Source organism: Rhizophagus irregularis, chromosome 18 (genome assembly GCF_026210795.1).
Source record: "Rhizophagus irregularis chromosome 18, complete sequence".
In the NCBI taxonomy this organism is placed as follows: domain Eukaryota; kingdom Fungi; phylum Glomeromycota; class Glomeromycetes; order Glomerales; family Glomeraceae; genus Rhizophagus; species Rhizophagus irregularis.
Genome location: NC_089446.1, coordinates 3,246,366 through 3,258,128, shown reverse-complemented (window position 1 = coordinate 3,258,128; position 11,763 = coordinate 3,246,366). Strand labels below are relative to the sequence as shown.

Here is an 11,763-nt window from a genome sequence, read left to right as displayed (position 1 = left end):
TTTTGCGACTCTTAAATATAATGTAGGCAATGTTAATGCTAACTCACCTTATGGGCCAAAACTCTCCTATTTATAGTGTTTTATTCACTTGGCCAGGAACCTTACTAAAGTAAACACTTTTTGGTTAACTTTACTTAACAAATCTCCAATTCTCTGCTTCATAATGCCAAGCAAACCCCTTTAGCCTAATGATCTCTCAAGCAGGTGTAATCTCAGATGGCAGAGATTTCAACTTTACTATATATTATTATAACTATAAAAATATTATGCATGACAACATGGATATTAATATGATATTTAACAAGGTTAGCTATAACATTAATGTTATATTTCATTACAAAAGAATGGTTGTTATGCATTACATAATTATTAATTTTCCTTTTAAATTAAATTGATTGTAAATAAAATATGAAATATCTTTACAATATTCATATTCAAATTTACATTACAATAAAGTATTACATAATAAGTATTATGCTAAGCTAAATATACTCACCACCTGTATTAACAACTTTTTATAAATGCGTAGCGCGTCTTTTACTTTCCTGTTTTTCCTTTAAATAAGCTTTTTTTTACTTTTTTTTATCTTTTGCTTCCCTTTTACTTTTCTTTTTCTTCTTATTTCCTTTTCTCCTCCACTTTTATTTTCCTTTTTTCCTTCTTCTTTTCCACCTTTTTTGTTTCTTTTCTTTCTTCTTTTTCGTCTCCTTTCTTTCTCTCTTTTCACTCTTTGCCTCATTTTCCTTTTTTACTTATATAAATCGTCTAGCTAATTATTGTGTATAGTAGTACAGCCTTCTTCCACTTCTTTTTAGGCATGAGATAACTCCATTTTGGCTTTAAGGTGTATTTTTTTTTTCTTTTTTTTGCTCTTGTTTTTATTAATTTCATTATATTTTTTTTCGAGACGTTATTATCTTCAGTTTTTTCTTTAAGATAGTTTCTGTTTCGATAGAATTTAGGTAAATTCCTATATTTCTTTTTTTCTTTTTTGCTTCCTTTACTTTTGCTAATTCATTTTCTCTTCTCTCTCTTCTTTTTGTCTCTTTCTCTTTTTTTTCATCTTTCTCTTCTTTCCTTTCCATTTTCTTCACTCATTCTTTTTTATCTCTTTCTCTTCTCTTTTTCATCTTCCTATTTCTTCCTTTGTTTTCTTTTTCTTTCTTTTTCATCTTTTTAACTCCTTTCTTTTGTCCTTATTTCTTCCTTTTTACATCTCTCCTTCTTTCCTTTTTATCTTCCTCCTTTTTTATTCCCTTTTCACTTTTTCTTATTTTTTCCTCCCTTATATTGCTGATCGATTAATTAAAATTTATTTAGTATGACAATTTTTTTAATTTTATTCCAGATTTCATATAATCAGCTATCTATCCATAATACTTTAACAATTACTGTCTACAACACTCAGACTTAGTGATCATATATGATATTTAGTATAATTTCATTTTTATATTGACACTCCAGCAGCACAGAAACTTTCAACTTGATGAGTCATCATCATTCTTGAACATTTCTAGAAGAATACTAACCAATGACTTGAACGTTACAATATGGATTATTATGGACATTTAGTAGGTATTTTTTTTTGGAATTTAACAAAACTGGAAGTTAAATAGGCATGTAGCAGATGTTGTTTTTTATATTACTTTTCTTTTTTTTTGTTTATAGGAATTCCAGTTTCTTGAAATTTAATAAAAATGGACTTTATAAACAGGTATATAGTGGTTTATCAGGATTTAATTGGAATGTTAAAAAGCATTTTTAACTTTTCTTTTCTCTCATTTTATTTGTAAGGATACTGGTCTCAAAACAGATATTATAAACAGACAAATAAGTGATAAATAGCTGAATATAAATCAAATTTGGGTAAAGTAAATTGATGGATTTATTAGACATATAGATATTAAATGTAATTATATATTTAATATAATACATTGTAAAAGGATTATAATATATATATATAACCATTATTAATAAATATTGTAATTATTAATAAAGAGATGTTTTATTATTATAATATATATGAAAAACATTAAAAACAATGATATATACATGTTATAATGCAAATTATATAATATATGATATAGTATTTTAATATTTATTCAACTATAATAGTATACATATTACTAATTATTACAAGATATAAATATAATAGGATTGTTATATGAATGTTATATGATGGTTATCAAAAAAATAGATGTTAATAAAAAAGATGTTCTACAATATATAAATTTTGATAATATTTTTAATGGAAAATAATCCCTTCTTAGCCTTTTTGAATTTCAATCATAATTATACTTCCATTTATTATAGCAAAAAATAAGGAAAGGTTAGAAGTTTTTTATGATTAATTTTATATAACCATTAATTTATATGTATATATATAAATATAAAATCATAGCTGAAATATAAATTTCTGATATGCTTATAATCAAATAAAAATGAATCTAATATTTTATTATAATATACTTACTATAAGGCCAAAGAAATAAAATTATTCGTTTCACGTTTAAAAAAAATTGCAAATTGAACTCTACCGCTCAGAAAAAAAATTTATTTTCAAAAAAAATTTAGCCGATTCCTAGATGATGATTGGTTGATTTAATAAATTTTTCTGAGATTACGGATGGAAAAAAAAATTATTTTTTTATGATTATGATTGGTCGAAAACCAAAATGCATAACCAAATAAAATAAATTTTTTTTATTTTTAAAGTAACATTTACATGACCCGTCCGGATCATGAAAAACGAATAAATTTATTTACTTGACCTAAATTGTTATAAATTCTATAAATCTATAAAATTAGTAAAATTGTTATAAATTCTCTATACCTTTAAAATGGTTAAAACTAACTACTATTATTCTGGTTTAAATCCTATAGTAATGCAGGCATTAAACAATCTGCAATATAAGTATAGTAATAAAATACCAGAAATGTGATATAGTATAAAGCCAGAATTATGGAATTAGAATACAATTATAATTTTAGTAAAAATTTTAATTTTGGTCACATGATATTATAACAGCCAATCAGAATTTCAGATTTTTTATTATAGGACCAGACTGACTGAATTAAATAACTGGTCCAGTCTGGTCCAATTCTGGATTATCTTTTAACATAATCTGGATCAGACTGAAATAAAGCAATTTTTTAGTCTGGTCCTAGATTACTCCTCAACCTGGACCAATCCAGACTATTTAGAGCTTTAGTGATATTTTTGTGTTTATTATCTATTTAAAAAACTTTTTGAATATAATCTAAAATACTTCTCTAAGAATGGATTTATTTAAATAATTGAAAGATCATATAAAAATTGGGAATTTAAAGCTGGAAGATACTCTGTCATTTTATATTTATTGCACCATATATGACTTCTTACTTAGTAATTATCTATGAAAATACCATCAAATGTAGCAATGATTATTTGAAAAAATGTATTACTAAAATCATTAAAATGCATTTTAATGCTATACGAAAGAATGTGAAAAAAGGAAGAAGTGTATTATTGCTCAGTTCTAATAAGGTTGATAAGATTTTTATAAATTATTTTGTATATCTACTACATAATTATTATATAAATAATACAGATTATAGATTTAGGAAGAGAATTGCTTATTCCATATTAATAGTGTAAAAGTTATCCAATAATAAATTTAGAAAACTTTCAAATTAAGACCTGAATATGGGTAAAACAAATTTGGAATATAGTTAGGAATAATGGTACTTCTGATAATAAAAAGTATTAGGTGTTATTCTTCAGAAAATAAAAAATTCTTATATTTGTCAATAATATAATTTACATAATGCTAAAACAATTACTATAATAAACAAAAGATATACAGTAGCTTCCAAAAGTAACTAACCATATATTATTTAAATTATTGATTATTTGTATTTTAACCAATTTAAATCCAATTAAAATAAAATTTAAAATATAATATGATCTATTAAAAAATATAAATTTTAATATAAATTTATTAATTAGTTTTTTTAATTATATAATATTAAAGCAAAGAAATCTAGTCAGTTTCTTTTGTCATTTTTAATATTTTTAAAAAATCAAAAATTTTTATAAAATTATATTATAAAAAAAAATTTAAAATTAATAATTAAATAACTTAAATTATAAATTAAAACTAAAAAAATTCAATATTCTTTAGTAATAAATTAATTTATTTATTTAATGAATATATTTAAAATTATTATATAATATATAGATTTTACAATTTTTGTATAGTATTTTTTTTAAATAATATTACATCAAATAATTTTATAATAAAATAATGCTAAAATTTAAATTCTTCTAGTTAAAAGGAATTTTCTGAAAAAAAAATTAAAAAGCCAACAGACTCCTAATTATTAAAAAATTACTTGTTAAAAATAGATAATGATCTTTATTTTGCATATAGAAATAATTTTCATCATATGTAAAATGAAGATCATTACTTATTAACAGTATTATTATAAGAACAGAACATATCTATGGATGGAATGGAACAGTCCAGGATATATCCAAAGATTTTAGCAATGTCCAGAACATTGGGACATTAAAACGACGTAATCTTAAATATAAATTATAGTCCATTAGGTATTGTCTTGATAAGATAAATTGTAAACTTGAACAATTTTGGATGGAATGTGAATGGAACATGGACGGGATAATGTCTGAAATATTAAAATTTGGCAAAACATGTCTTATCATTCTTATGTATAACACTGTTAATAACTAAGTGCTTGTTTAATTTTTTTTTGCAAATTCTTTTTAACTAAAAGAATTTAAATTTTAGCATTATTTTATTGTAAAAACCTTTAAATTAATGATGTTTAAAAAAAACTTTATACTAAAAATTGTAAAATTTATATTTTATTATAATTTTATTATAATTTTAGTAAAATTTTAATAGTTTTAGTATTTATAATAAATTTTACTTTTTTAAAGTTTTATTAACTTTTTAATAATAGTTTTCACTATTTTAGCATTTTGCTAATTTGCCAAAACTCTCTAGTTTTCCAGCAATTTACATATAATTAAAGTATTATTAAGTAATAGTATTTATTTTTTACTATATAGCATATGTATTATATATATAATTAACATTTTATGCAAGTTTTTTTTTTAAAAAATAAGCAATATATATATATCAGTCAGCGGTCATATCATATTTTTTAGGGGTGTCTTATAATTACTAATAAATAGTAATTTTTATATTTATATTAATATAAATTTTCTTAAGTTATATATTATAAAAACTTTATATATTTTTATTCTTTAGGGACTTTTTTACTTATTTAAACACCTTTTTTTTTTAATACAATACCTATATAAAAAATTTATATTGAGCTTACTTTTATAGTTTCAACCTCCAGATGCAACTTATTGGTAAAAGGTAAATATTACTTTTAAATATATAAATATATGTAATTTTTTATGAGGAATCAGTTTACTTAATAAATAAAAAGTAATTTTCTTAATAAAATTTATGGTAAATTTAAATTTACAATTTTAGTAAAAATTAGCCAATATTAAACTTATAAAATTTATATAAATATTTGCTAATTTTTTTGTATAAATACAATTTTAATTGCAAATTACATGTTTTAATAAAATAATATTTTAAATATTTACAATATTTAACAAATTTTATAATTTGACTAATTTTTAAAAGTTGTTTATAGTAAAAATATTTCAATAATTATTTAATTTTAATAAAATTTAAAGTATAATCATTTTAATTAATTATAAAACAGTATGTAAAATTTGAGAATATGAAATTATTGAATAAATATACTATTACACAAAATGCAAATCATTTACTTGATATGTAAAATACTAATTAATATTTTGAAATATTTTACATAATAATATATACTAAAATTTTACAGGCTATTTTATATCCTTTAAAAGTAATTATATATTAAATTATATTAAAATTGAATAGTTATTGAAATACTTTTACTATTAACAACTTTTAAAAATTAGTTAAATTATAAAATTTGTTAAATATTGTAGATATTTAAAATATTATTTTATTATAACATATAATTTGCAATTAAAATTGTATTTATACAAAAAAAATTAGCAATTATTTATATACATTTTGTAAGTTTAATATTGGCTAATTTTTGCTAAAATTGTAAATTTAGATTTACCATAAATTTTATTAAGAAACTTGCTTTTTATTTATTAAGTAAACTGATTCCTCATAAAAAAATACATATATTTATATATTTAAAAGTAATACTTACCTTTTACCAATAAGTTGCATCTGGAGGTTGAAACTATAAAAGTTAGCTCAACATAAATTTTTTATAAAAGTATTATATTTAAAAAAAGGTATTTAAATAAGTAAAATAGTTCCTAAAGAACAAAAATATATAAAGTTTTTATAATATATAACTTAAGAAAATTTATGTTAATATAAATACAAAAAATTACTATTTATTAGTAATTATAAGAGAAATGAAATGACCACTGACTGATATATAATTTGAAATATTCTTAAAATCAGTAGTATACTAATAAGTTTAATAGTAAAATTAATAAAAGATACTATTAAAACTTCAAAGATAATTAATAAAATATTTTTGTATATTTGAAAAAAAAAGTTTCAGTTAAAAAAAAAAAATTTTTTTTTTTACATATTTATACAAAAATTATGAAATAAAGTATAAAATTAAAGTGAAGGGTTACCAGAAGTGAAAAAAATAAATTTTAATTGTAATATTTTTAATAAAATTCTATAAATAGTATGCAAAATTAAGCAAACTAAAAATTCTTAGTATTTTAAAATAATGCCAAAAAACATGTAAATTAATCATTTTACATAGTATAAAAATTTTCTTAAATTAAGCATTATAAAATTCTTACATTATAAAAATTTTTCTATGTTGGTTATTAAATTAGTCTATTTTTATCAAAATTGGACCACTAAATGCTAAAATATTTGCAAAAAACAATTTTTTAAATTTAATAAAATGGTTGATTTTTGGCCAAAAGTTCATTATAACCATGGGTCCTATAACGTATATAATTATTATATCAGATATATAACTTATTTTATTATTATTAATTTTACTAGCTGCTTTTAAATGTGATATTACGTAAAAAATACTATCTATAGTACTATCTATGGACTATAGAAATGCACTTTACTAAATAAAAGTACATATTGTTCATTGTCACGCCACCGTCTAAATAGAAAAAGAGCCACATACAAGCAAATTTTTTTTACAATTATGATATTACGAATACAATGAATCACTGCTTTTGATTCGGGGACTGGAATAACCGAATCACATGAAAATTCACGTTTGAAATCAGCTGCTTTGAAATGTGATATTACGTAAAAGAATACTATGTATGGAAATGCAATGACTTCACGTATGAAAGGAATGAAGCCACAGTTGATAAATGATCTTTACTAAATAAAAATACATATTGTAAAAGTTAGTCATTGTTCTTGCCACCGTCTAAATAGAAAAGGAGCCACATACAAAGATAAGAAATTTCTTTGTTAATAATGATGATGATCTTAGAACATCCATTTTCTGTTCCAAAGAAAAACTTATTAAATTAGTAAAATTTAGTGGCATCCCATTTACGTCATTAAGATGATATTTTTTTCTTTCACGATGGTGTAGTGACTTTTTCGTGACGCTAACGCTAAAGTTTTAATTTTTTTTTTTTTGGCGGGAAAGCAAAAATAGCGAAACGTGATGTCAGCAATTTTCTTTTTTTGGGGGGAAGGGGAACTTTATTCATCCGCACAGACCAATAACTTTTTGAATTTTTGCAGGAACTTTTTATTTTCATTATATTACACGATTTTTTTTTAATATTATTTTTTCACAGAACAATAACTTTTTGAATTTTTGCAGGCAGAAATAAAACTTTTTATTTTCATTATATTACATGATTTTTTTTTAATATTTCATCCCCTTTGAAAATTTTTATTTTTTTTTAAAAAAAATAAAGAGAAGAATAAAAAATGTCTTAAATAGTTCTAAAAAAATAGATATAATTTTATCTCATGGTTTGACTTTTAAAAGAATATAAAGAATATGAATAAATAAATTATTTACAATATGGTTTGGAAATAATTAATTAATGTTTTAAAATTGTTCGTAGAAAAAAAAAATGTAAAATGTAAAATGATGCACTATGATACATAAAGGAAAAAAAAAAGAAGAAAAAAAAAGAGGAAAATAATAATAATAATAATAAAAATGCTACAGAAATGCAAATAATGCGAGAGAGAGAGAGAGAGAGAAAAAAAAATTATTATGCAAAAAAATTTATAAACTTACAAATGAAAAAAAAAATAATTAATTAAAATAAATAATAATATAAAGTATTATATGGTATTTCTATGTTTTCTAACTTTAACCATAGCTTTTAAATATCTTCTAGCAATTTGTAAATTCATTCCAGGAGATTTATTTAAATGATGTTTACGAGGAGGTTGAGAAAGTGAAGGTCTTTCATCAAATAAATTTAAATTTATCTCTTTTAATTGTGGTTTAACTTTTTGTTTTTGAGTTGATTTAGATCGGATTACTTCATCTTCATCATCATCATGATCTTGTACTCTTCTTTTACTTTTTAATACACGATTTGCAGCGGTTGAATTCATTAATTTCATTGTTGTCGTGCGTTTTGGTTTTTCTGGAGCAGGAGATGAATGACGTTTACTTGGATAATAATCCAATGATTTCCAATCACCAGTACGACTTCCCCCAAGAGATGATGGGACAGAAGGTCGATGTCGTTGGTCCAAAGACAATTGGTCCTTTTCTATATTATTATAAGAAAGAAAAATTTATTAGTAAATGTAAAAAGAAAAAAATTTTAAATTATGAGAAGAGTTGAATAGTTTAAACTTACCAGCTTTTCTTAAAGAGAGTTCAGCAAATATTGAAAGAGCAGGAGAAGCTTCGGTATTTTTATTAGCAGTATTAGTAGGAGTTGAAGTACTTTTTCGAACAGCTTCAGATTTCTTTAAAATTTCAGGAGAAACAACAGGAGTATTTTTTTGAGTAGAAACGACATCTTTCTTTACTTGAGGGAGTACTTTTTTAGAAGCGGTTGACAAGATTGTTTTAATAGGACCTTTTTCAGAAGAAACCTTTTCTTCTTCAATAGCGAAATCAATATATTTAATATAATTCATGGCCAAGAATTCAACCAAGACCAAACAAGATTTAGTAATGCTAGTGCTTCTTTCAGCGGCAATCATTATGAATTGTTTTGTGAATGTTGAAATATAGTCACTTAAGATGAAAATTATTATTTTTATAGCTATGAGAGCGTTATGTAAAACTAATAATGAAAGAAATATGCAAAATGATACGTGATAAACTACACTACACAAAAGGTTTATTTCGTCGTTTTTTTTTAATGCAAGAGACATAACTTGTGAAATTAAATTGTCCTTTTTTTTTTTTTTTTTAGAAAAAAAAATTTAATTAAAAAAAGAAATTGTGGTTTATGGAATATATATATATACACATATATTTATAAAAATATTTTTTAAAATTTTTCGAATTTTTTTTTTTTGAAAAGACGGTGAAATTTTCGGTTAGTATTTATCGAAAAAAAATTTTATAATAATATATGTAAAATAAAATTACAATATGTCCTTATTGTTAAAAAAGATTATTCCTGATGAATACCTAAAATAGGATTAGTCTAAACGGAAAAAATCTCGTTTTTTTTTTTTAATAATTATACGCCATATACTATAAATTTAGTTTTAATAAAACTAATTAATAAAAATAAAAAAAAATGCATGTGATTCTGCAAAAAATGCATGTATAGACGCCATTACGAAAAAAAAAAAAAAAAATTTTTTTTTTTCAAACCGATGATGTTTCATAGAAAATTTGAACAATAGGAATTAATGGAATTAACGTGACTTAAAAAAGGAACTTTGTACGTACATTGCCAAGATGAATGATATCATTTTATACTTTAAATAATAAAAAGTTAAAAAGTAATGTTATTTGAAACTTTAAGGAAAATGATGAAAAAGGTTGAAAAAAGTGTGGCTGCATTTATTTTATATTATTGTTTAGTTCAGTTGTTTTATTAATAGTAATTGGTAGTAGAGATCACCTTACCTTGCATTGTTACCTACTAATGAAACTTTTTTATTTTTACCGGAAAAACAATCCTATAAATTATCTTTTTGTAATCATATGATTTTCAGAAATATTATTTAATAAATTATCCGTACAATAATACCAATAATGCTAATATTAGGGAAATTCCTTCTCTTTATTTGATCTTTAGTAACTCAATTGAATTAATTATTAATAAAGACAAGGAAATTCATAAAGATTTTTCCAATTCTTCAAACACTTTCTTTTTTTACAAGGTTTTAAGAGTTGTGTATGTGAAAAAAAAATTGATTAATGCATGAATTCTAATATCAATATATCAAATTTTTTTTTTTTTATGCAGCTTCTAAATTGAATTTTTCAACATATTATACATAATATGTATATATTTAAATTACGTGTGCCATTATACAATGTTTGGTAATTTGAATGTTATTATAAAAAAAAAAAATGACTCATTCGCTTTAACCCCCTTGAGTATGAGATCTTTGGGTCATTGCATAAGAAATTCTTTTGTAACAAAATGTTCAGCTGAAAAAGAAGAAATTTTTTTTCTTTTTTTCTATACGAGTCAATTAATAATTGGATGGGTATTGGCGTCTTTGCATATTTAATAATGTCGTATGTATGTATATTTATTTTTGATTTTATCAAAGAAAAAAAAAAAAGAAAAGAAACAATAACGTAAAGATTAAAAATATTTTTTTTCTTTCAAAAAATTTAAATAATTTATCCGATATCTGGATTAAACTTATCGGTTTATTTGCATAATCTAGGCGAACCTATCTTTTATTTTTATTACATGAAGATGAATTAATTAAATTTTTATAAGAATAATAATAAAAAAAAATTCCTATTTTTCATTAAAATAAAAAAAAAAAAAAAGAATTTCTCGTTCGCGAATATAATTTGCAATTTTGGCGCAGTAAAAAATAATGATGATAAATTATTAATGATTCAATGGATGTTACACAACGGTGATTTTAATGCATATAAATCATAATGGAGTTTGTTTTATGAATTGTGAGTAATCTAAATTTTAAAAAGGATTGTTTTACTTTTCTTTTCCAGATTTAATATTAACAAAGTTTAAAAACTTTTTTTGGTTAGATTTAAAAATTCGGACCCAGAATATTTGAACAATGTTGCGGGATCCACAAAGAATTTGATTTGTTTCACCTTTTTTTTTTTTCTTCTTCTTCGACTTGGACCCAAAGGTCGAAATGTTTCAATATATAATTAATAATTTTTTTTTTTTTTTTTTTGCCCAATGAAAAAAAAAAAAAAAAAATGAATATTTATTAAATGAGTATTTTTTTAATAAGATTATTTTAATCTTTTAACATAATTTTTTCCCATGCTACTTAATAAAAATATTTAATGCCGGTTTGTTTAAATTTTGGCGGGAAAAACTATATATATATATAATTTTAAAAAACTTTAAATACGTTGTATACTTTATCATCACTTATAATACTTATAATAAAAATTTTTGGCGGGAAGAAAACTATTTACTAACCAAACTTAAAGTAATCTAAAAATCTCGTGGGATGATCAAACTTCATTTTTTTACCAAAAAATCACAAATAAGCCAAACAAAAAAATCCACAAGAAACATCCACGCATTCTATGATAAACAAC

General features: G+C 21.9%; 1 protein-coding gene across 1 annotated transcript; it reads right to left on the bottom strand.

Annotated features, from left to right (window-relative positions):
* Positions 1-8,357: 8,357 nt before the first annotated feature.
* Positions 8,358-9,239, bottom strand: OCT59_010315 (uncharacterized protein; the record flags this gene model as incomplete). The annotated part of the gene is made up of 2 exons (XM_025315187.2): positions 8,358-8,797; positions 8,888-9,239. 2 exons carry the CDS (start codon positions 9,237-9,239, stop codon positions 8,358-8,360), a joined length of 792 nt encoding a protein of 263 aa, XP_025183374.2.
* Positions 9,240-11,763: the final 2,524 nt, after the last annotated feature.